Consider the following 27,185-nt stretch of genomic DNA (forward strand, 5'->3'; position numbering starts at 1 on the left):
CGATTAATTGTTAAAAATTGAACCGGAGTTTCAAAAGGATGTCTAATTTTTAACTCTAATGGTCGACGAAATTGACTTAAAAGAAAAATCCAACACTGAACATATACGAGCACTCAGTGGAGAAGAATTTAGAGAACCTAGAACGGTGACATCCCTATGTTCCGACGTCTCTATGTTCCGACGTCTCTATGTTCCGACGTCTCTATGTTCCGACGTCTCTATGTTCCGACGTCTCTATGTTCCGACGTCTCTATGTTCCGACGTCTCTATGTTCCGACGTCTCTATGTTCCGACGTCTCTATGTTCCGACGTCTCTATGTTCCGACGTCTCTATGTTCCGACAATTTTTTGGACTCTAATTTTTTTTGACCACATTTTTTTCGGACCCATTTTTTTGTGACCCAATTTTCTTCTGACCCCATTCTTTTGTGACCCATTTTTTTTTCGGACCCCATTCTTTTGGACCAAAATTTTTTCGGACCCAATTTTTTGGGGCAAAATTTTTTACCAACATGTTTTCTGACCAAATTTTTTCTGACCCCTCATTAGGACCAAAGGACGGTCGGGACTTTAAAGTGGATCACCGGGACCTGCGACCCCTAACACCAACTTTTTTTTTCGTCAGTCCCCACCCCACGGTCCGAATAATGGGGGTCCAAAAATAATGAGTCTCCAAAAAAACATGGGGTACCAACAAATTGGGTCCGAAAAAAATGGGTCCGAAAAAATTGGGTCCAAAAATATGAGGTCCAAAAAAAATTGGGTGAACAAAAATTGGGGCCGAAAAAAATTGGGTCCGAAAAAAATGGGTCCGAAAAAATTTTTGTAAAACAAAATTAGAGTCCAAAAAAATTGTCGGAACATAGAGACGTCGGAACATAGAGACGTCGGAACATAGAGACGTCGGAACATAGAGACGTCGGAACATAGAGATGTAACCCCTAGAACGAGTGAATCGTGAGCAAACGGCTTTACTTTAAACTTAAAGACATTAAGTTTCAGGCTTCTTACGTTACTGATTTTATTGGTTCGTTGTAGTTTTGCCATAACAAAGCAATTATCATATGCTGGAGCACACTTCATTATTTCAGATCAATCAAAAGAAACCCAAAACATTTTGAAATTTTTCACTTTGAAGTCGATCATTCTTCTGTAGCACATGGACGTGATTAACAAGTAATTAAGTCTGAAGTCAAGCAGACAGTTTAACACATATTGAGGTATTTGAGAAGCTTACACTAAATAGGTCAAATGAATTGATTGCTATAGTTTAATACAACATTCATAGATAGTTCTACACACAGGTTATATTCTGCACATCTTTTCCAAATTAAAATAACTATGCTGGCTGATTAACGTGACCGACACACAAGCAAATGTGCTTCACTGACACATTGTCCCCATGTCCACACAATTACATAATGTTACGGTGATCTGACATACACCACAATTGGTAGGGACAGAGATAAATTAGTTTCAATTTACAATTCAATCCTGTTCTAAAGCTCACACAAATACATAACGTTCTGTATATCTGACTCTTAACACTACTGATACACAGTTTAATACACAGATGAGGGTAATTTACAATCCAATCACATTCTAATGTCCACACAAGTACATAATGTACATACGAGTTTACTTAAATGTACAATTCGGGCATGTTCTCATGTCCCAATAATCACATGGGATTCTGTTTATCAGTAGGTATCTGATGTACAACATTAATGATGTAAACAAGTTAACATTCATATGAACATATGTTCTCATGTCCAAACTATTACACAGACATTAATGACTTCAACAGATGTTAACACAGATGAAAGCACATCAAGTTTTACAATGCAGTTGTGCTTTCACGTCCACACAACTATATAGCGTGGTGTGTAGCTGACTTCTACTGATATATTCACAGACATATGCATTCAAGTTCACATTACAGTTGTGTTCTCACGTCGTCAACACTATAAGATAGTCTGCATATGTAATACTGTACTGTTTACTGATATGTACAAGCTGATGAACATTTTACACAGATCAAACAGTATTCTTGTTCACTGATTAACTTATGCAATCACACAAGCTGAACAAAGTGACTGATAACCATTAATCAAAAGATCATATTCCATTTACCCTTCAGCCATATTCCCAATCCCCCCCCCCCACCAAGAAAAATTGAATTATCCCCTGGACTTAAATGCTTCAACGTATGTTTCTGTTATTTCAATTGCGTACACATTCTTAAATATTTCCTTCCAAAATTGTTTACCCGTTGATTTTCAAACCCTCCCCACTCTTTCTTCTTTAAAGGAAGTTGTCAATATTAAACTCAATATTAGACAGATTCGTTGGTGATATGAACTGGTTGTTTTACTTCCAAATCATGTCCCTGAACTGATTCTTATATGCAAAGAACGTCTAAGCCCTAGGTACATATGCTACTAATAAGACCGTCTTACAACTGTAACACCTGATTTGTGATGTTACACAATGTGACAAATGGACAAAATGCAGTTCCTTGCTTACCCTCGACTAGTCAAGTTTCACTTCGAGTAACGAAAAACAGTTTGAACACTTTCGAGTGACATTGAAAGCATGATTAATGCTTTAATTGAGAAGTGATGGACAACACTTTCTTGAGAAAGCAATGGAATCATTTAATTACTTACTAATACTATTTAATGCTCAATTAACATGACAAAGAAGCTAGTAAGCATTGTTAATTTATTAACTGATATCTTACTTGAGCCATACATGCTAAACCTTGGGTGACCTACATGCAAGGTTTTTCTTCAGATTCATTTGTAGGTGGAAGAACGTCGCAAACCAAACCGCCTTCTTTCATGGTGCAAGTAAAGATTCAAAGGACAGAATTAATTTTCATTTTTTCCCCGCATCATTGAAATCTTTGTACATTTGCTACTGGCCATGACTGATAATTAGACTCTAAATTTGGGAAGTTTTATCCAAGACAAGTAACAAAAGAACAGCTAGTCTTTCAATGCTGTGCCTTAAATATGGCAGAAATGGAGGCCAAGTTTTTAATTTTTTAACAACCAGAGAAAGTTCTCCCTAGGTAATTGCAATGCCTATGTGTTTTACTGACCTGTGTCAACCTATTGTGGTAAAGTTTGACAATCACACTTATTAAATTAAAATAATTTTGGCCCAGGAGCCATTTGGCTTACGCGTTTACCGACTTGGAAGCTAGCTGAACAGAATGCTATGCCAAAAGGTGGGGGGGGGGGTGGGGAGGGGGATTGGAAAAAATTTAAATAACATGTTGCATTTGTAAATCATTTATAACAAAAGAGGAAATATAATGGAAAAAAAGTGGAAGAAACTAAAGAAAATTGAATAAATATTAATATCTAGAAATATACTTTTAATGCTGCGGTTAATTGCTGCTAATGTTTGAAAGTCAAAGAAGCACAAGGTATTTTATTAGGATCCTGTAAACATCACATGATACATTCATAATTTACCAAATTACTGCAAAGAATTTTGACTCTTTGCATTTTTTTTTAAATCTTGTTTTCTTAAAATAAGGTTATTTGTTTGAAGTTGTTACAGCTACCCCTTGGATGTCTTCAAAGTTTTGCATTTCTGGCCAAGCTAAGGAAGTTTGAAATGTTGCTTTTTAGTGGCAGATAAATGATGATTGCATTCACTTAAAGTATTAAGTCAGAACTCTCAAGCAGGAAGCACACTTCATGAGTTTAGACTATAACTTATCACTAATTTTTTATCTTCATGACATTTCAGATAACTCCACCCATCTATGCAAAAATCCGATACATGAATATGCAAATACTGATCATGTTGGCAACCTGGGAAGTTTTATTGGATTTTGAAAAAGCTCATCTATACTCATAGGAATTAAAAACAAATGTCCTTAATATCGCAAGATGGAAAACTCCCTATTTCTCATGATGAGGCTAATAAAGCCTACAAAGAAAGAAAATGAAAGTAGATTTTTTGGAAACTTTTCCAACCCTCTAATATACATTAGCTTCCGATGTGAGAAATCTCTCTTCAGCAAAGTGCATATTTCTGTTTCATCATCTCTTCGCCCCACCAATTCCATAATCGGATAAATACGACAAACCGTTCCGAAACTTATCTGTTATCTACATCATTGCATAATTGGACGACTAAAACAAACTGTGTTTGATATTTATCTGTTATCTACATAATTTTTGATATTTGCACATTTTCTGGTAGGTTTATTAATTACACCATTGTTAATCCTTCTCTTTCACTTTTCTGATAAACACTTTAATCGTTCCACTAAAGTCAGCTGATATGATGACCTCTGACTGGTCTTGCATCTTCTTCAGAGAGCTTCTCTTCTCCGTCTTTTCCTCTGAAAGTTCCAGTTTGCCATCGCACTTCTCTCTGACTGGATCGGTTGACCGGCTCGCTTTGCCTTCTTCGATGCGATTCAGAACCAAGGATGGATTCGGGGAAAACACGACTGCGGTGACGACTGCGTCATGAGCTGCAGAAGAATAGACTAAACGTTCAACAATACTGCAGCAAACATAATAAGAGTAGTAAAACTTACAGCTGGAGAAGAATAGACTAAACATTCAACAATACTACAGCAAACATAATAAGAGTAACACTACAACAAATCATACACATCAAGACTGAGTCAATCGCTGCACACCGAGGTGAAATAATAAATGGTTACAGTGAAAATTACTGCAATAAATGTTTGACAATTTCTGGTGATCAACCAATAGCAATCATATGTTGAGATAAAACACACATTGGAGTAAACTGCATGAGCTTCTACTCAAATAAATGAAACATTCATTGACAAGAAATTCTAGAGGATCTTTGATGGAGAAAACAGTGAAAAAGCCAGAAGTTAGCTACAGTTATATAGAGCCAAGGGCCAAACAATAAGTCTCACCATACCTAGATTGAGCTATGAACAGGGCATGTACAGCTATGGACAGGGTGTGTACGGCTATGTACAGAGCATGAAAAACTATGTACATGGCATGTACAGCTATGTACAGGATATTAAGAGCTATGTAAAGGGCATGTACAGCAATGTACAGGGCATGTACAACTATGTACAGGGCATGTAAAGTTATGTACAGAGCATGCAAAACTAGGTACAGGGCATGTACAGCTATGTACAGGATATTAACAGTTATGTACAGGGCATGTACAGCAATGCACAGGGCATTTACAGCTATGTGCAGGGTATGTAAAGCTATGAACAGGGCATGTACAGCAATGTACACAGGGCATGTACAGCTATCTACAGGGCATGTACAGCTGTGTACAGAGCATGTACAGCGATATACAGGCCAGGCCATTACAGAAGTCAGCCTACAGTCTCAACAGCCTGCATAAAGGTACAGTACTTTATGTGAACAACTTTCAAATAGATCTTTAAAATCTCTCTGAACAGATTATATTTTCCTTAAATGAAATGAGAAGTCTCCTGATTGTGAGTGAAATGCATCTACAAAGACACTGAACTATTAGAAAATACACCTCCTTAAGTTGATGATGGTTTTTTCATAATAGGCTCAAAATTGGTCGAGCTATAAAATGCATCCTCAAATAGTAACAAGGATTACCTTTAAAAGACTCCCAATAATCGTTGCGGTCTCTTCTAACGGAAGTAAATTTGCCAAAGTCATAAGAAGTCTTCCAAATATACACACAATGGTCCTCAGACCCACTAATGATGTACTTGTAGGTATGACTGTAACAGAGAAAGGAAACAAATAGTCAAATGTGTATTAAACCAATTATAATGAGTTGAGTCAGTTCTCCAGGTTGGGGGAGGGGTAGGAGAATGGGGATTAAACCAATTAAATTGGGTTGAGTCAGTTCTCTGGGTTGGGGTAGGGGGAGGAGAATGGGGAGGTGAAATGGGTATTAAACCGATTAAATTGAATTGAGTCAGTTCTCTGGGTTGGGGAGGGGGAGGAGAAAGGGAGGTGTAATACAGTATAAAACCAATTAAATTGAAATGAGTCAGTTCTCTGGGTTGGGGAGGGGGAGGAGAATGGGAGGTGTAAGACAGTATTAAACCAATTAAATTGAATTGAGTCAGTTCTCTGGGTTGGGGTGGGGGAGGTCAATGGGGCTATCTATTTTTTTTTTATTAGTTTTTTATCTTTTTGCAGTGATTGTTTGTTCATGAACTACATAGACAAAAAGGGGAGGGATTCAGTATCAAAATCAGGGGAACATTACAGGATTAAGAGCAGAGGAAGATTGAGATTCAAAGGAGGATTAGGAATAAGATCTGGGAAGATTAAACAATTGAGATCATGTTAGATTAAAGGGTGAAGATCAGTCACAAGAGAAGATAAATATGACTATGATCAGGAGAAGTTCGGGTAAGATTAGGAGCTTACAATTAACTGGGGATTCTAATCCTCATCCTCACCTGAAAGATGCTCTGATTTGGCTGCTGAGGTTCAACGCTCCTTTGTACTTGCACGATAACGATAGATCACGAAGATCGTATAACCTCACACGAGAATCATTGGAAGTGATCAGGATCTGAAAGACAATGGATATAGGAAGTTAATGACTACATTTTGGTTTATATGACTTAAAATATTCTACAAACAGTATTTATACTGAGTATGGACGAAGTTTGTATGGACAAGTTTGTTTGTTTGTTTGAAAGTACAAGTATGTATGTGAACGTTTTGGTTTTTGCACTGGGAGATCATCAAGGGACAAAAAGCGTTGAGGCTGACAGAAAAAGAAAGAACCATGTGTTACCTACTCTGTGGTTGATTTGGAAACACTTAAGGATATGAATATTCATGAGTTTTTACTATCCAGATAGGAAACAAGTAATCAGGCCATTTTGTACAGCATATACTACATTCACTGCAATACATCATTACTCCTCTGAACAGAATACATACGTTCTATTATATTATTTGAAAACTATTCAACACCCAACTGGCAGGTCGGCAGTAATTCTCTTACCTTGTCCTGTCCAGGAAGAGGTTCAATTGCTGTAATCTTTCGTCCTTTGGAGTTTCGTCCTCTGGTAGACCGGACGTGGATCTGTGTGTAATATTTTAAATGCTGTCGACAATTTGAGAAAAGATGAGAATTAGTTCCTTCTAGGAAGTATCCATGGTAAAGGCATGGTGTAGTGAGGCATAGAGGTTACAATGTCTGCCCTAAAACCAGTAGGATACCAGTTAAAAAAAAACACCAGTTAAAAGAATTGCTGCTATACAGTGTGGATTCTGTATTTCAGGTTTTCAAATTTGGAAATGGGTTTGGTTTTCTGTCTTTCAATGGTTTTGAAGCAACATCACTCATCATAGATGCACTGCAATGATGATGAATGGTCAGATGCTGAGGGTATAATGGGGATGTTAAAAATTCACCTCTGTGTCATAGAATATGCATCGCCCATCGTAAGTCCCAATGGCCGAAAATCGGCCATTCTGGATGAAGTTAGCAGCGGTGATGAGCTTAGTCGGTCCGTCGATCTCGTTCCATAACGCCACACGTTTATCCGGGATGTTCCAAAGTCTTAATTTACCGTCCAGAGAGCCACTCAAAAAGTATCTGTCATCCTGGCAAAGAAACACCAATGAAATAAACTAGTGTTACTGACTTTGTTACAAGAGAGCTTTAATGGAAAACATGGTGGAAAGAAGTTGTGGATCTATTTGACAGGGCGATGAATGAATGTAATAACCAGTTGTTTTCCCACTACCGGTAGTATTTACACATTCCACTGTGATCGGGACTAGTCAATACCGGGATCGGGATACCAGGATTCACTTGACTACCGGGATCCCGCACAACACTACACTGTACACTTCACCTCCCCCTTCTGCCCCAACCTGTAGAACCCTGGTATAGACGCTGTATACTTCACCTCCCTGCCCCCCCCTTAACCTGGAGAAGCCTGGTATAGACACTGTATAATTCACCTCCCCCTTCCCCCCCCCCATCCCCTACCTGCAGAACCCTGGTTTAGACACTGTATACTTCACTTTCTGCTTCTGGACAAGCTTAAGGGCCTGTATCAATCAAGCCTTCTATTGAACAAATCTCGAATCATTTTAGAGCACTTCTTCATTGAAACATTATTTCTTTGTTATTCTTAAATTTTACCAGCCTGCCAAAAGGCACTAAAAGTGAAATCTATGGCGCTCTGCGAACGGATTCCTTTAAAGAGGTCAAATGTGTGCTCACCTTCGGGTGGAACGCTATAGCGGTCACAAAATCAATATGCTGGAAACAGCACAGACACTCTGTCCTAGATATGTGCCACAGACGGACCATTTTGTCCATACTGGAGGACAAAAGAAAATAGTTCTGCGAGAAGAAAGGAAAAGAGGTCCATTCAAATGATTGTGACAGAAGTTAAAACATAGAAATACGAACAACACGAAAGGTACAATTGACGCAAGCTACCACTGAATGCATAAAATGCTGATTCAGTGCTGAATAGTGTTAAATATTGCCCCAAATTAATTTCTATGTTTGAAAAAAAAATTACACCTCAATGTATCAAATACTCGTTTTTGGATGATTTTTTTATTTTTATTTGATGGTGATTAGATTCGATCTCTAAACATACAGTAGAACGAAGCTCTCAACAACGAGACTGGACTTGTTACTGACAAAGTCTGCACAGTGAGTCATTAGGTGTTCCCTATCCACCAATCAGATTAGTCCAAATTTTAATTGCCTATCTCTGTAAGTATGGCTACAAATCACATATTTCAATTCTTACAACCTGATCTGGTTAGGTTTGTCAATGTACAACAACACTGGTGAAATTTGCACACATAATCATATATTCAAGACTTATTCACTTACCGTAAAGTATTGATGAACAGCACCATAAGCAATACACCTGTTCATACCACTTTCAAAAGTTTTAAGATTATATTTTAGTCTGTATGAGGTTCAATCTACACACTAGAAAACCAGGGGCTTGATGAAGACAGCCATTAAAATAAAGGTTACTTTTTCTTGCAAGGAATAAATCAAAATGATAAATCTAGCTTTCACAGCTTGTTAACAAAGGTAACATCTAGAACAGTAAACCAACCTGGATGCATCTATGTAAACCATGTAACTTTTTAAGTTACACCAGTGTTACTGTATTTTTTTTCTTATAATCCTTGCTAAATATATCAATTTTAGTTACAAACCAAGAACACACTTCGTATGGATATATCTTACATATCCTAAAAACACAAGAACATTTCCTATGGATATTTGCCAGCACGGATGTGGATAATTTGGAGTCAATTTACAGAACAGAAATGCATGTTTCAACTGACCTTTGACCACGATATATCTAATAAGTCTGCCGTATGGCCGGTGTACGTGCAGAACGGAGAAGTAGCAAAGACCGCCAGTTCGATATTCGCTGACGATACCGGGTCACTGACATCCTCGGAATTCCCCACTCGGGATAAATCAGCTGAAAAAGGATTTTAAAAAATCAAGAAAATTTCAAACAGCATGCAATGACTAAGGGCACACTTGTTTGCCAGCCTGTTTGCATTTCAATTAACTGATGCTTACACCTTGAGAAATTGAATTTGACTGTGTATTGATGTGGATATGTTAATAGCTGAATGCAAGGCCTACAACATATACAGAGCACTGACCAGAAATCTCATGAGTTGCCGATCTCACCCTATGTTGTTTTCACACCTGTTCGAGAAGTCCAGTAGGAGACACTGACACAACAACAACTTTATAGAGAATTGACCTTTCATACAGACCTATAAATACCTATCCTCTTCCACTCTTGTATTTCTTTTGTCTGTTTCTGACACTCTAGTACAGTCTCATGTCACAAACTAATGACAAACTAATCAACAGATATAACTACATCTAGACAGGAATCTAATGTAGACCTCACACTCACCATAGTCCTCCTCTGTGACTGTTTCTGTTGTCTGTTTCTCACTCTCTGGTGTCGTCTCATCTGATGGTGTTTGCTGCTGGTTGTTGTATTTCTGTCTCATATCATCAAAATATGTAAAATGATCCTTGAGAACCCAGACTCTCAGAAAATGATCCTGACCACCAGTAGCCTGTAAATTATGAATCAAAACAAACAAAAAAACTGCTTTTATTCTCTAGTAAAATGCTGGAGACTCAAGAAACAATCCTCACTTCTTCCAAGGAAACCTATGATAGGAAAAGGAGGGATGCAAGTGCTCTTCATCCGATGTCTAAAGAGTTCCCTTCTCCGATGTCAAGGGGGTGGAGGGGGGGGGAATGATTTAGTAGGGGCGCCTACATGCAAAATGGTCACATATCTATAGATATGGGCTCTTGATGCAACTCAAATGATGATAAACAGTTAGAGGGGAGGGGGGGGGGGGCTGCCAGATCAAGCTAAAGTATTTTTACAACCAAATCTGAAATAAGTAGTGGTCAGTTCTTTGGTGACTTCTACTTCAATGAAAAGGAAAATAATGTCACGTGGGATTGCACAGATTAAGAAACATGTTACAAGAGGAAACAATTGTAAACTGTAAACTATTTTCATTGGAACATACCAGAAGTCTTCCACATGGCGAGAACTTCATGGTCCATACAGCACCTGTGTGCACCCCACTCATATCTTGTGCAAATTTTAGTTGGTCAAAATCGTGTGGGCCCTTGTTACTTGATGATGCCTTGAACTGGTGAAAATAAAATAAAAAATATGTACAATATAGGACAAATGCATAGGTGATTACTTAATTTACAGGAAAGTTTAGATAAGCAACGGTTTTCTCATTAGCTGGTATTGGTAATCTTGCTGCAATGTCTCTTATAATAGAACATCTCTTTTTGAACAAAATCTGACGGCGAAAGCTAAAAATCATGGTCAATGTATAGAAAATAAAGTGCATTGATACCTTTTCTCAAAGGTTTAAAACTCCTAACATATTTGCAATTTGTATTACATCAATATTTGTAACGGTGGAAGTTATTCTAGCTAAATTTTTGACAGATTCTGCTCAATTGTCTTGTTTGTAAGATAATGCAACCATAAATCATTTTATATTAAACAACATGTGAAATGGTGAAAGCTGGTGATTTGGACTAAAATGTTTTCTTTTTTTAAGGTTACAGAAGGTAAGATATTATATGAGGTAGCCTATCAAGCTACATCAATAATCAGTAATATGAGATCGGGAATGATGAAACTTTGAATAATTCTTAATTACAAGTATCCATCATTAACAATAAATTGTTTCACCAAAAATAGCCAACTTAGGAAACAAGAAGAAACATTTCTAACAATCAGGATATAGTTCGGTGTTTCCTTGTTTCATAGCAAGTTTGTGTTTTATGAATTTACAGGAAATACTATGGTCATGAGCACAAATATTGCAACAAACTGTTGCATTTGTGTAATACTTTACCCATTTTGGAAAGCATTTTGCCGTGCAATACCAATAAATTATTCTCTGACAATGGGTCTTTGTTAACCTTGATCAACTAAAAACACCTTGCAATCATGAAGATGTATCATTCCCGAGGGCAGTGGTCTGCAAACTTTTAGTTCTATGACCCAATATTTCCCATGAGGACTGAGCTAGACCCAATAGAAGCTCCCCCCCTCCCCCTACCCTGTCAGAATGGATAATCAGAATACAAGAAAGCTAGCAAGCTTGGACTAAAGACTGTGTTAAACCCAATAGAAGCTCCCACCCCTCCCCCCCCCCCCCTCTCCCATCTCTGTCAGAATGGATGGTCAGAATGGATAATCAGAATGAAAGAAAGCTAGCTTGAACCAAAGACTTGATGTTAAAAACTGTAATTTAATTGATCTCCGTCTACACATTTCAAAAACTATATGTCTCGAACCGCTGAAAGTTTTTCGTGCCCCCTTGTTTTACATGATGTCATACAAAGGTACTCAAAGTCAGCATTTGACATAGACATAATAAGACTGAGAATGCACACTTTTTTGTCAGAAATGTTTATTATGGAGAGTTGTTACAAACCTTCACAGATCTGATATCTGGCAGAGACTCCTCCTCTGACAATTCCTCTTCTTTGTGAAATTGTTCGTCCGCTTTGTGTTTTATTTTGCTCGCAGTTTTGCTAAGGAACTTTTTCAGCCTTTTCCTACAGGGGAGATGGAAGACAAACATACAATGAACATCAATTTCTTTTAATTCATGTATCAAAACTAGCTAGGGTGTGCTAAAATAATATTTTGCAAATATGGTTTGAAAGAATTTTTTTGTGCTGAATGCTTACTAAATACAAACAATTAGTTTCAGTACAAAACAATTATTTTATGTCCAAAACAAGTATGGTTTGACCTATAAAGGAAGGTAGCATTCATTAAATATAATATTAGTTCAGGTTAGGACACCGGATAAAAGATATAAAGTATATGGGAGTGCAGTGGGTCTGAGGAAATGAGGGAAAAGCAAATGTATTCTTTCTACCATACCAAGGGGCAGGAGGCAAAGTGAGGGTGGATGATTTCAGAAATCAACTTACCCTTTTTTCTTAAATCTTGGGGAGTCCTTTGCATCTTCTTCTTTCTCACCTTCAGAAATGTCTTCCTTATCAAGACTGTTATTACTGGAGGAAAAAAAACAGTAAAGAAATGCAATAATGCTCTAAACGTTCACTCATTAAATCTGTTCATAAGCATTGATAAATTGATAACAATCTTGTAAAATCCTCTAATGGGGTACCCAGGCCTGATGAGTCCCAGAGCACTACCTGGGCCTCAGTCAGCACCAATATGGAGCCTAAAATCAAAGGGTTGGCAAAAATTTCTGTGGTTTATGAAGAATACACAGTAAACTTTTAATGACTGACTGATTAAAAAAGGCCAACCCTGAACAATCATGTTATCACAATCCCGCACATCTTCTCACAATGTTTTATTTTTTTAAATGATAACATGAAGAGATCATATTTTTCTCTGTCAAATTCTCAGGTTGGAAATCTATATCATACACTAACATATAAAGCAATCCTTTATAAACACTAGTCTTTTACAGTTTGCTCCATTACTGAGAGATTAAAAATGAAATTGACTAACTTTACTCGCAAAAGGGCATTGCACCATTATAAACAACGTAATTACGGATCGATTCATCAAAACTGCCTTTAATTATCTATTGTCATTTGGAAATTAATATAAGCTAGTTAAGAGTTGTAATTAGTGAAGAATTCTAATGATGTGGACAGCCCTTCTCATTTATCATCATCTTTCCAAGAATACTGAATTTTGTTTTTACCTGACATATTCTGATGTGAGTCTCATAATGTGAAGGGCTAATGGATTCACACATTGAGGAAGCTGATCTTCGGCCTTTAGGAGAGATACCTTTTCACCAGTGTCCAAATTCTTGACCATCACTAAGGCAAGAACTTCCTGTAAATTTCAAAATCGAAACACTAAACTTTGAAAAAAAATAAAAAAAATAAATAAAAGCATTTGCTTTGAGTTAAAATAAGAAAAATATCTCTCCCTCAAAATGAAAGATAAGAAAGAAAGAGAAACACTTGACTTCAAATTAAATATAATCAGCAGCAGTTATTTTTATGACGCTTAAGCAACCACAAATGTGGCTGCCAGAGCTTATGAATTACGACTTACACGTCGGGTGGCTTCCAATTCAACGTTTTAACTCAAATTTGGATTTCTTTTTCAATTTAGAAAGTCATTTCAGATGGGAAAACTGTAGATTGCTCTTGCATGAAAAACCACCTTACTATGACCGGGCCGGGTATCGAACCCGAAACCCCCTGATTGCTAAAGCCTCATTGCTTCAAATGCCAGTCGGCCACAGCACCGATATGAATAACTATTAAAAGCAGTTTTTCACCAATTCCTGTCCTTTGCAGTCTTCTTCATTTTACCATTGTTTGTGTTAAAAGGGTGTGAAGACTCGCGCAAAAAGAAACGTCTGATGCCGGTAATCTGACCTAGTTTCGGATGAGGTGTAACAGAAGTGTTAGACACCACCATCCATCCCAGAAATACACACACAGCTTGCTACCGTCGGTAATTAGACACTAGTGTACAGTCAGTACATACAGCTGCGGTCAATACCCACATCACAGTTTGGCCTATACAAACGATACAGCAATGGACATCTCGGGTCCAGCTAAAGATAACCAGGTATCACGTTTCCGTTTACTGTCTGCATTTTGTAGCAACAAGAAAAAAACTTCACTTGCAAACAACGGAAAGTTAACTTTTTCAGAGCGCGGCACCCGGTTTGGGGCGAGTCTTCAATGCCTTTAACATACCTCATCGGTCAGCTGGGTACCCTGTGCTGACATGCCCTCTTTCATCAGATGATCATATTGCATCAATGTCTCTGCATCAGGAGTATTTTTCTTCTGTTTCTCATCAAATCCCTTCTTTCCTTCTCTTGCTCGTTCTACTTCAGCCTTTGAATCGCCTTTGATACTTCGAGTGTCCTTAAAAAATTAATTCGGTGAAAATATATTGAAGAAAAGAAAGTGTCAAACTACAAAGACTTAAATGTCAGGGATTAAATGTCAGTGGACTCAACATATGTTTTCATGTACCTCGTCTTTTCCTTAACTGTCAGGGTTGGTACCAAACACAATATTATGGGTTCAATACAAATTCAATTTGCAATCGTACTCGCAGAAGCATGGCTAATGGAAGGTGTGTTACCCATGTAGTAACGATGATAATTAAGAAATGTAAATATTGATTAATAAGACTTCTGTTAAAGAAGTTTAATAAACAAATTTTTTTAAAGAAAAAGGTATTATTTAAACTCTAAAATATCACAGTGAAATAAATAAATAATCATATCACTGCATTACAAGTAAAACTTTTCAAGAAAAAAAAATGTTAATTAAGGAACAACCACAGAGTTGAATGGTACTGACCATGTGATGGATAACACCTCCTCCATGGACTGCACTTGCTAGGTCTAAGCTGTATTCTAGTTCTTTGGTAATACTTTCAATGGTAGTTGTAGGAGTTAGGACGTCTTTTGGTTCGTTCTCTGAAGGCAGTCCTGTCCCTACATTGACCACATCCATGCTGATGTCATCTCCAGGTAACTAGTCGAAAAAAATAGAGAGATATATTAAAGGAAAAAATGTCTTGTATTGGCAAAGCAAAAAGCTACAGCTTGTTGTAATTAAATGCTGTGAAGTACGTCAACTTAGGAATCACTACATAAAAATGACAAAATTTTCTACCTGAGTTTGCAATGCAAATTTGACAAAATCTTATACACGTCTGCTTTGCCAATGTTTTGGGAATCTCGACTACTTTTATGTTAATTTTTCAAGGTATATCGAAAGATATATTGTAACACTATTGCACTGAACTATCCATGTGCTCAACTATTTTAATGTTTATCATGAATATTTTTTTCACTTAAAAAACATGCTGCAAGCCAAGTGTTATTGATTTTTTAATTTTTTAATAAAAAGCAGGGTATATCTCAGGGCTCTATCTGTGCTGGCACCATCCTTACATTGATAATGCCATTCATGAAATAGAGAACGGATTCTCGACACATTATTGAATAGCAGAGAGCTAATTTGTTTCATTTAGAGCAATTTTAGAGCTTTGTAGGGAAAAGGGTGTCAATTCCCCTCAAACTTTAAGATGAATTACTTCATTACATATTTTTGGTAACTTACAGAGGGAAGGGAGGAGACAGACATAGAATCTAGAGATAAGGTATCTGGTTTCTTCAGTCCTTCCACGGCTGTTTTCTTCTTTTTCCGCCTTCTTGGGGGTGCAACAGGAGGTGGCATAGATTCCTGAATTGCTGTCTCTACTTTGTTTGTCTTCGTCATGGCAACCAGATCTGGTTCAGGACTAGATCTGGTCTGAGGTTCTTTGGCAATGACTGTCGCTTCATCTTCGATTGTCTTTTTGATTTCTTTTGTTGCCTCGACCTAAATTATTCAAAATAAAACAGTGAGGAGTGAAAAAAAGAAATGAAAATGAAAAAACAAAACTATGCATTTAACTAAGAAAAGGGGTTTCACCTTCCTTACAAATTCCCATTACGAAGTATGAGCAATGATAACAGCATCAAACAGGAATATTCTATTTATTCCAATTACTGAAATTTGACACATTCAAGTCATAAAAGACTATATATTACTGCATTGTTGTAATTTTTCTAGGCCCAACAAAACATGAGAAGATTTGGGTATTATTTCCATGTTTTCTCATAAGAAAGAGCTCTGAATTAAAATGAAGATACAATGATTGTAAGATAGACCAGGTGTTGGCATGGTATTGTATCCAAGGTTTAAGAATGTGTCAATTCAAATGACGAAAAATATTACAATATATTAGAATTAAAGGATCCCAAACTTTGTAGGTGCACGTTGTCTACCCAATATTTTGATATGTTCTGCCATGAGATTACAAACAAACCTCTCAATGTTTCATGTTTTTTCCTTCTGATCAATCAGTGAATGTGTTGTCTTAGTTCATTTAAAGGTTACATGAAAACATTGCTCTGACTTAATAGGTTTCCATAAACTGCACTAGTTTGAAAATGTTGCAGGTAGCAGAAACTACATGCTTCATGGCGGCCCACAGACTGCACTGTGCACAACTGTAATATGTGCAGTTGAGAATACAACGTTAGCATCCTCATTTGAAGTCAACTCTTAAACAAGACAAACAGAAGGAACGTCTTGCGTTCACACATGTTTGCACAGCTTGAGAAGCCACAGTGCACAACACCAAGCAGCGCTTGTAATGCAAACCATCCACACTGAAGTAACAAGTAAACCAATAAAAAGTTATCACTATCTAACATCATACGTGGGGGTGGCCAACTAACAGACCTGTTTTATGATTTCTTTCGTAGAATCTTCTTCAGCGCTATCGCTTTGCTCATTGTCACGAATCTGTTCCAAGCGTTTTCTTCTTCTTTCTGCTTCAAGTCGTCGCTCAGTTGCTTCCTGAAATTTGAGAAAACAGAGAGTTAGGGAATGTTGCTACTCAAAGAGCCCTGTCTGGAAATCATGCAGACATCAAAGAGAGTGTTGCTACTCAAAGAGCCCTGTCTGGAAATCATGCAGACAACAAAGAGAATGATGCTACTCAAAGAGCCCTGTCTGCAAATCATGCAGACATCAAAGAGAATGTTGCTACTCCAAGAGCCCTGTCTGTAAATCATGCAGACATCAAAGAGGATGTTGCTACTCAAAGAGCCCTGTCTGCAAATCATGCAGACATCAACTGATCTCATCCGAGGCACTTGAGACAGAGAAAAGACAAGAAGACAGATAACTTTTTAAAAAACTCTAATTTTAAGTCATGAGCAAAACTCAATTAATTTCTTTCATCGTAAATGGAAAAACTTAATGTTATCATAAGTGCACAACCAGTGCACAGCAGAATATCTGAATTAACCATCAACCTTGAACATTCACAATCTAGAGTTCTTGTACTCATCACGGGCAATCTAAATAGCTTGTACGAACTTCAACCATGATGTACTTTTTCAATTACTGTTTGCAATAGTTGTAGACTTGCCCTCCAAACCCCCTTTGAACCCAAATGACCTTTGACCTCCACTTAGCCCAGGGTTCCTGTATTCACCAAGGGAAGATGTATGTATACCAACCAAGATATAAGTAATATTTAACCTTATCATGTTAGCAATGTTTCTAGACTTTTGAGGTGTGTTGATCTCTAATGACCTCCACCATATACCTTTTAGAGTTTGCAACCCAGGGCATCACACACACATACACAATGAATGCAATCACCATTGCATAGCTTTTGCCTGTGACAATTGCGGTTTTCATCAAATTAAAATACCTTCAAGACTGAAGCACACATATAAGTTGTGTGAATCAATAGAGTATTTATTCCTTTGCTATCTCAGTTGCATATTGAAGTTCTACTTGATTTTCTAAATTTCTAATTTTTTCCAACTTTCTCTTCTTTCTGTTATCTATCAATTTCTTTGTAACTGTGCTGAACTCACAAATCAACTGACTACTGCAATCCTACTCCACCGTCATGTAGGTAAGTAGTTGCCACTCCACAATCATCCAATCCTTGTTTTTTATCCTCCTGTTTTACTTTTGTTTATTAAGAACACTCTTTGTCAGTCCTCCACTGTGATTCACATCATTTTTAACTTACTAATTAGTAATGAAAAATGTAATTGTAATATTTACTACTGTGAGAAGGGGTGGAAATAAAATTCATAACTCAAATCTCTAATTTTACCTCCTGTTCTCTTTTCCTCTGTTGCTTTTCCAGCTCCCTTTGCTCCGCTCTTTCTTTCTCTTGTTTTATTTTCTCTTCTTCTAATCTCTGTAAGAGAAACAAATACATCTCTTTTACTAATTTTTTTTCAATTGTTCAGGTTTACCATCTCCTGTGCAGAATTCTATAACTTATTAAATATGGCAACATGTATGCATGTATATGTATTTTAGATCCTCCTGCGAGCAGGAACTCACGAAGAAGCCATCATTGGCTTATCAAAGCCGCGAGCTGACCGAAGTCAGTCTCTAAAATTCATATTTAACGTCCATGATCATGAATTGTCAATTGTCAACAACTCTGTAACTTGACAACATACATTAATCTTGGAGTGACTCGAACTTGGGACCCATGTGGTGCCACTCATGGAATTTCATTAGCATACACTTGGGCAAACCTTCTTGTGTCTATTTACAAAATCTTCTACCCATGGAATTAAAAGCATAACCTTGATTGCCTAACTTTGTGCATTAATGTTACCACCGATATAATATTACTAAAACAAAAATCTGTACCTATCAAACTGAAGATCATCACTTAACTACAGGGCTGGGCCTTAAAACATTGAAACGTTGATGTTCCCTCATCAAGCCTCAAAGATGCATGAAATTCAAGGCTGAAGTTGCTACAAAAACTTAAGTAATTTGTGATATAAGTGTAACTCATAAATATGTAATTGTTATATTTGCTACTGTGGAATGCCGGTGGAAATAGAATTCAAACTCAAATCTCTAATTTTACCTCTTGTTCTCTTCTCCTCTGTTGCTTTTCCAGCTCCCTTTGCTCCGCTCTTTCTTTCTCTTGTCTTATTTTTTCTTCTTCCAATCTCTGTAAGAGAAACAAAAACATTACTTTTTTTCCTTTACTATTTTTCATCAATCTTTACTATTTTTCCTATTAACTATTTTTTACTATTTTCTATTTTGTACTATTTTTCTATTTTTTTGTACTATTTTTCATTGCTATTCCTTTTTTACTATTTTTCATTGCTTTTCCTTTCCTTGCATTGGTGTTACCACAGATATAATACTCAACTCTAAAACTATAGAACTGAAAATCTGTTCCTTTCTGGTGCATGAAACTCAGGGGTGAAGTTGTTACAACACTAATGTAATTTCTAAGTAAATTTATTATGTGTGCCAAGGAATTCCTCATACTGTCCAAATGGAACAAGTACACTGCAAAAATGAAACTGGAGGTAACTTGGCAGGTCTAAGGCATAGTGCAATGTATTTGTACTGGATAAACTTGGAAATAGAGGTATTATTTTACCAGAAACATACTGTAGCATAGCAAATTGCAACAAGGCCAGACAAAAATATCCTGGTTGAACAAAGGCTCACTATCCTGATTTTAAATCTTGGGCTGGAATTGGCTCACCGTCCACCAATAGAGGATCAATGCTATGTACAGTAGTGAATGTTCTCTGACAAATATGAGATGAAGAAAAGATAACCTGACACAAACCTGTCTCTCTTGTTCCTCTTTTTCTCTTTTCCTCCTCTCAAGTTCTCTTAGCTTTTCCTGAATTGCTTCATCTTCTAGCCTTCTCCGCTCCTCTGCCTTCTTTTGTTCTTCTTTCAATTTCTCCACTTCCAAATCAAAGGTGTCATCTTTCTCAGTGTTGGATGTATCTCCAACAGAAGATTGTCTGGAAGCGTTTCTGAAAATTTTCCAAATTGTTTGTACAGTATGGTTAAAATAAAGTAGGCTACAGCTCATTGTTTTAATTAAGGGCTCAAAAACAGAAATGTTTGGTCATATGTATGTATGTACGGGAAATACATTTTGAATGAAGAAACACTACTGTAGGTGAAAGAACAGTCCTATTTACCTTCTATACAAATTCATATAAATTCTATATCCAATAAATTTTTGTTAAGTAACACTACTTCTGTAATCAATTTAGCATTTTTGGGGCAACAGACTCTTACCAAAAGTTACTGTCCTACTGAAGAAAGCTGAAGTAGGCCACATTATGTACATCTTGAGCATTTAATTGAGAACACTGAAGTTGGGCACAACGTAGAGACACTATGTATACGGTCTCTCAAGCTCTTCACATTTCAGGAAACCAGGCCTATGCATAAGCTGTTATATCTAGGCTAAAAACCCATACTGTACATAATAATCATAATAATAATAATAATAATTTATTTTATAAAGCGTAAAATCCACAAAAGTGCTCTAAAACGCTATGTGACAGTAAAAAAATATGTATGACACATAATATGTAGTAAAACTGCAAAATAAAATACATGGCATTAACTAATCAGATGGAAACCCATCCCAATGGTTACTTGCCTTTAAATACATAATTACTTATGCAGCTCAAGAGTAGTTTGCAAGCTAATAACCTTGGCTGAAGTTCATCCTGCAGATGGAGAGCATTATGTATCTTGGGGATATCGTGTTTACACGGTTTGTGTTTAGAAGGCTTTACAGAGTGTGACCCTTGATGACCCCAAATGACCTATGACCTCTTTCTAGTGATGATATGAAACTTCAAATTCAAACACCATTGATCTATTTTTGACAAAACAACTTAAAATAGGTAGAATAACCTGACCCAGTCAGATGGAAATGGGATAAACTTATGTGACTTCTTTATCACTGTTACTTAGTGTAAGGTATTGCACATATTAGGTATTCCTCTTTTGTAAGTAGATTGTGTAATAATCTCAGTATGGTGACATGATTTGACAAAATACTGCCATGAAAATTGACCCTAGCTTCATCAAACTACGAAAATTCTATATGTGCATGTTGGTAACATACTGCTCAGTTCAAAATATTAAAGGCATTGAAGACTCGTGCACAAAGAAATGTCTGATGCCGGTAATCTGACCTAGTTTCGGATGAGGTGTAACAAGTGTTACACACCACCATCCATCCCAGAAATACACACACAGCTTGCTACTGTCGGTAATGAGACACTAGTGTACAGTCAATACATGCAGCTACAGTCAATACCCACAACAGTGTACATAGCAGAAGTGGACATTTCAGGTCTAGATAAAAGATAACAAGGTATCACGTTTCATAACTGTCTGTATTAGCGACAAGAAAAAAAAACTTCACTTGCAAGCAACGGAAAGTTGACTTTTTCAGAGGGCGGCAGGAGGCTTGGGGCGAGTCTTCAAGTGTGTCATAAGTGATTATTGAACCCACCATAGGCCTACTACTGAATATTAGTTAGGGCAGATTTCACAATCAGATGGTCCAAAAGCTCCCACAGTATTAAAAAAATTAAGTTTGTTTCAAGTTATGTAATACACATGTTTTTTATTCTTTGACATCTCAGTGAAGTGAAAATGGAATGTAGAAGATAAAATATGGTGCAAATTTTGGAAAATTTACTACTCTAAATTGCAGAGTCACACGAAGTCACAATCCATTCGAATCTCACCCTTCCCTCTTTTTATTCCCTAGGAGATACAAGGAAAGGCCTAGTCCCATAATTCTTCAGTTATGGAAAGCACCAATGTTGCAGACTATAACTAGTATAAAAGATATTATTTAAAAATTCTTAATTTAATTTTAGCTTGTTACAATCGACATTGATGTGATTGGACGGACATTTATGGTAAAATATCAATTAGTAGTTCACTTAAAAAATTAATAAGAAGAGAAAAGAATTTGATTTTGTTGCAATGTGTTAAGGACATTTGCTTTATAACAAATAAACACAAAAACTGTCTTTAAATTGCATAATTAGCTTAACAATACAAAAACTTTTTCAATTTCACACATAACCATTGGACGGACACCACAGTTATGTGTGAATTTCACACATAACCATTGGACGGACACAGAGTTACAGTATGTGTGAATATTACACATAACCATTGGAATGAAGCATTGTTTTGAAAACATTCAGAATGGTTATGCAAACTACTTGATTCTGTTTCATCCATTTCTAACTTTTATGTCTACTTAACTTACAGATATATGTTGCAAGGGTAGAACAGCAAGTGTATGGATAAACTCACACACTCCAACTGAGTCAGAGGTATCTGACTGTCACCACATATATTGCAATGAATTCAACAGCAAAAAGGGAAAATGTATAATATAGTTTGCAGGCATATTGAATTCACCTTTAATTACTGCATTTAATTGACTGAATTGATGTTATAGAATTGTATAATTGGTTTTTAACTTGTAACATCCGACATGGACGGACATTTATGGTAAATTATCAGGTAAAAGTGCACTTAATAACATACTCAGAAGAGAAAAGAATTTGATTTGTGTTAAAAGATGTTAAGAACATTGCTAAATAACAGGTAAACACAAAAACTGCCTTTAAATTGCATGTAGCTTGACATTACAAAACACTTTGTTTAATTTCACACATAACCATTGGACGGACACAGAGTTATGTGTGAATTTCAGAAATAACTTATGGAGTCATTGGTTTAAATATGTATACTAGTATACCCATTCACAGGGAAATTCGTTAGAAAGCCTTACATTAACAAGAGAATTAATTGCCAGGCCATGCCCGTCATAAATGTGCATGACATTAATTGCATCACACATCAGCATGTGTAGCTAGGCTACCTACCAATATCACCATATCAAGTTTTTGTTTGAGAAATTCAACCTTTTGATTGCCAAGTTATTGCAATATATAAAGATTTTTACCCTTTGACCTCATTAAATTACTGATGTAGGTATTAAAATTGATAGTGTTCATCTATAGGCCACCAAACCAATATGTATGGTAATAATCAATAGCTCCCTTGTCAAGTTATGGTGCATACAAACTTATGTTACATAAATTACGCTAAGCATGCGTCCTCATCAATATGCATGAGGTGAAATTCACATCAGAAAGTTTGGGCTACATACCAATCTAACCATACCAAGTTTGGAAAAATCTGACATGCGCTTGAGAAGTCATTGCACTTTGATGTTTGACCATGTGACCTCATTAATATTCATGAATGAGCACCAAATTCAATTGGGTTCAACTTCTTATTATGGGCCACCCACTCACCAAGTATGCTATTGATCAATCATTCCCTTGTCGAGTTATCATTCATACAAACCAAAAAACTCAGTCCCGCCTCCCATTAATATGCATGGTATCAATTACAACATTCATCAGCATGTTTAAATGGTCTACCAATATCACAACACCAAATTTGAAGGAATTCAGACTTGTAGTTGCCAAGTTATTGCAATTTGAAGATTTTGACATTCGACCCTGTGACCTCATTAATATTCATGAATGAGCACGAATTCATCACTGCCAACTTCCCCTTCGCGGCATCCACTACCTTAATTCCCAGTCCTCACACAGTCCTCTGTTCTGTTTCCTTGCAATGCAATGCGACAGCTACTAATTTACTACCCCAAACTTGCAAACTGAGTAGGCCAAGGAATACAACTACAAAAAAATCGCAAAACTGGTACTAGAAGTACAAATGTATGTAGTGCAGCCATTTGCAAACACTGTATTTTAGTCATAAACATCGCTCACAATGTGTACCTAAACATCGGAGAAGCGTTAATCCTTCATCTGAATACTTGGCATGGTCCAACGATCTAATTTGATGCAGCAGTTTTAAGTTTATATTTGTTACTCGCAGTGCCCGATATTGCGCAATGTCTGTCCCCTCGCACGTTATCCTAGCGTTATCTGTCCCCTAACATAACGTGCGCTAGGCCGATTACGATGTAATGGCCTTACATCTAACCATTGACACTATTATGTGTTGTATGTCAACTACGATAAGAAAGATGCTAAACAAATATAAAAATAAGCTAATTCGTCCTTGTTTCTTGTTTTGAGCTTAAGATTTGTAAGAAATGGTATTTCGCACGTAACACTTTTGCACACGTAACACATGGGACGGAATTTCTTCACCGTATCATATAGTAACGGAAGTGTTGGTTTAGAACGTTACAGCTGGTGTTTACCAATAGCGCGAAATCAGAGGAAGATTGTGGAGGGTGCACTGAACAAAATAATTTCCATACGATGTTTATATCCGTGACGATGTATTATGTCACACGTAACGGAAATTTGGACGGACATAACGTGTGATTTGTGAAAAACTACACAATTACGGGAGATTAGGTTTGATCGGGGATATTTTATTGTTATTATATAAGATACACTTGAGCAATGTTTACACAACAAAATCGTATTTTTTTTTAATCGTGTTGACAAGAAATAAGGCATACATTATTTGACATATTTTGGACGGAAATAATCTGGGAAATTGTCACTTATTGAGATACATCCACAAAGTACAAAATACCAATAAAGACAAAGAGACACCACTTATTTTATACATAATTCTTATCTTCATTGAATGAGCAAAAATTATTTCAGTTGCTCTTCATTCTCACAATATACATACCAATTATTTAAGCAACACCTATTTGTGGGAGTTGAGTCCGTCCATTTTTGTACAAAAAAAAACTTTCATCATTATTTTTCAAAGAAAATAATTGAACAAAATAAAAAATATTATCTTTTTTATTTCAAATGCATGAGTTGTTAAAATTAATGACAAAGACTTGTAATTATTTAAAGCACACAGCAGTACAGTGTACTTCAAACTGACTATGCTGGTTTGGACCATCAAACTGTGAAATCTGCCTTAGGCTACCATCAAAAGTTTGTGTTACTAGTCTCAAGGTTTAATACTTTCAGAAACCATGTTGAATTTGTGGCCAACCACAGAAATAATATAAACTGGCTGTAGTAATTGTATGGCGATCTTTACGTTTGTTTCGACATACCGATCCCTCCAATGTATTATTATTATTATTACGTTGTCGTTAGGCCTACTATATGGAATATAGTATAGCCATAGGCCTAACATGTATACATTGTTTGAACACTTCTCCGCAGTACTGAAATAAACAAAAGGATGATCCTACTTCGGATGAGGAGTTCATGTGAATGCAATGAATTTATTAACAGTATTAAGGTCACCAAAATATCCATCATGTTCACCTGATTGGTTTCGAGGGCTGGTCATCACTAGCATCGTAGAATTCTTCTGAGTCGCTGTCAGACATTTTTCGTTAATCGTACTCGACATATACGTGGGCTTCGAAGTTAGCTTCGCTGATTTTATGCATTCGTGAATTGTATTCAGCATTATTTTCATTGCAAAAGCAAACGGAAGTGTAGACAGGGTGCTGACTGTTGTTAAAACCACCATATCGAGTTCAAACAGACCCTATACCCAGGCTATACCATCTTTGTGACGGTGATCTAGAAATGTTCGTTTTATTAGTTATTCATTTTTAGTGCCACCCGCAACATGCATGTACCATTACATAAGTCAGAACTCGCCTGTGTGTCTCTTCCACCAGAAACTTGTACCATCCATTTATACAGCAACCAGTAAGAAATATTAAATCTCGGGTTTTGCTGTATTCACATGTGACATGTCGAATATCTCCAGACGGAGAAGGGGATGTTTCAGAAGTTTGCTGAAAACAATGAAATTTTTGAAAGAAAAGATAAGAAATTAAAAATAATTGTTATGATGGTACAAAGAGGCGAAACTGAGTTTGAATGACATAATTATATGAGAAAACGGTGGGCAACAGAAAAATAAAAGAACATTAAGAAAGAATAAACGAATTAACACCGTGGGCTAATGATAGGCCTATTACATAATTAAAAGTAAGTTAATTTTACGTAATCATAAAATTTATATTCTGTTTTTTTAAAATAAATCCACAGCGTTTCAATTTTCTTATACCGAATGTAAGAGGCCTGGTCGAAATGGATCTCTCATATGGCTTTTCTTCGAAGCTCTCTCTATTTTTGTTCCTATACGTTTCTTTGAGCAAAACTTTTGAACTACATTAAATAAAGGCAAAATATTATGATGTAACATAGGCCTTCCATGCAAATTTTTCATATCATACTATCAAGACATTTCACAGTTTTGTTGTAACATTAAGACAAAGTAGGCCTATAAATTATTCCACGAAGACCTGAATTATAAACAATTAATAATGAGGCTGTTATAATTACTTGCCATAAGAGGGCTTGCATTTTGCAATAGGGGTTATCAGGCGCGTAGCGAGGAATTTGCCAAGGGAGGGGCGAAACTGTAAGCAAACTATCAGAGCCGTAGATACGGCATTGCAAACTATCTAAGCGTAGCGCCACCATGTGTTGGCGCGATCGAAGCGTACAAGAAAATTTTGGCTGAAAATGCCTCCCAGATCGCTGGAAATGGCACTTCCCAGGCTTTGTAAGTTGCATCTTAGCATTTTCTCTTTTGAAATTACCAGCGATATCATAAAAACATACAAAAAAATATGCTCAAGGGGGGGGGGGGGCGGCTGCCACATTCGCCCCCCTTGGCTACGCGCCTGGGGGTTATCAATATATTGTGCAGTCCAATGTTTCAGTTTATGAATTTATTAATATGTATGCCTAAGTCTTTGTTTGTCTAATTCGTATATGTGGACTTCCCTCAATAACCCATTGCCGTGTATAAACCTATGGACAAGGCAGTTAACATATGGCAAGTGTTTTATCACTGACTCATGCTAGAACAGTTTCAGTGAAATAAGTAATTCATATATGAAATAGCCACAGAAGAAAAGATGTGGTGTTATTCTCATACCAATGTATACCACATCATCGCCCTAAATCGACAACCTAATATTTACACGAAGCAGTGCATTCCTCTGTACAGAAGTGAATCCTCAGGGGGGAACACCCCCCCCATATTTGTCTTCCTCCTCCCCACCCCAAATTGTCAGATACATGTTTTTTCTGACTGCTACGTCCCTGCCTCTCTGCAGGTTGGAATAAGTTACATAGGTCTGCCATAATTAACTAAATTGACTCAAACTTTCTGACTTCTTTTTTATTCTTCATCTTTTTTCGATAGAAAAGTCAACGCTATATCTACACAGCATTTCATGA

General features: G+C 36.7%; 1 protein-coding gene across 3 annotated transcripts; it reads right to left on the minus strand.

Moving 5' to 3' along the window:
- Positions 1-996: 996 nt before the first annotated feature.
- Positions 997-25,404, minus strand: LOC139974860 (WD repeat-containing protein 44-like). Of its 3 annotated transcripts, XM_071982345.1 has the most exons (20): positions 25,242-25,401; positions 19,730-19,925; positions 19,004-19,090; positions 18,224-18,310; positions 16,825-16,941; positions 15,655-15,915; positions 14,887-15,063; positions 14,269-14,442; positions 13,251-13,387; positions 12,499-12,582; positions 11,991-12,114; positions 10,551-10,676; positions 9,911-10,079; positions 9,315-9,457; positions 8,215-8,337; positions 7,395-7,586; positions 6,982-7,083; positions 6,425-6,540; positions 5,604-5,731; positions 997-4,501 (listed from the first exon to the last, which is right to left on the minus strand). In XM_071982345.1, the coding sequence occupies exons 1-20, from the start codon at positions 25,304-25,306 to the stop codon at positions 4,245-4,247; spliced, it is 2,865 nt and encodes a 954-aa protein (XP_071838446.1). In that variant the 5' UTR covers positions 25,307-25,401; the 3' UTR covers positions 997-4,244. The 3 variants fall into 3 exon arrangements, with proteins under 3 accessions (XP_071838446.1, XP_071838448.1, XP_071838447.1); XM_071982347.1 differs by lacking the exon at positions 18,224-18,310 and having other exon boundaries at positions 25,242-25,404; XM_071982346.1 differs by lacking the exon at positions 19,004-19,090 and having other exon boundaries at positions 25,242-25,402.
- Between the last annotated feature and the right edge of the window lie 1,781 nt (positions 25,405-27,185).

This window comes from Apostichopus japonicus, chromosome 10 (assembly GCF_037975245.1).
Source record: "Apostichopus japonicus isolate 1M-3 chromosome 10, ASM3797524v1, whole genome shotgun sequence".
Lineage (NCBI taxonomy): Eukaryota > Metazoa > Echinodermata > Holothuroidea > Aspidochirotida > Stichopodidae > Apostichopus > Apostichopus japonicus.

What these genes read in the sequence shown, in the direction of transcription:
- LOC139974860 (XM_071982345.1), bottom strand. Translation starts at nt 25,306, where the DNA reads ATGTCTGACAGCGACTCAGAAGAATTCTACGATGCTAGTGATGACCAG. An exon ending in CAGCCCTCGAAACCAATCAG is followed by an intron (nt 19,926 to 25,241) that starts GTGAACATGATG and finishes GAAAATTTTCAG; the next exon opens with AAACGCTTCCAGACAATCTT. An exon ending in CAGATATCAGATCTGTGAAG is followed by an intron (nt 10,677 to 11,990) that starts GTTTGTAACAAC and finishes TATTTTCACCAG; the next exon opens with TTCAAGGCATCATCAAGTAA.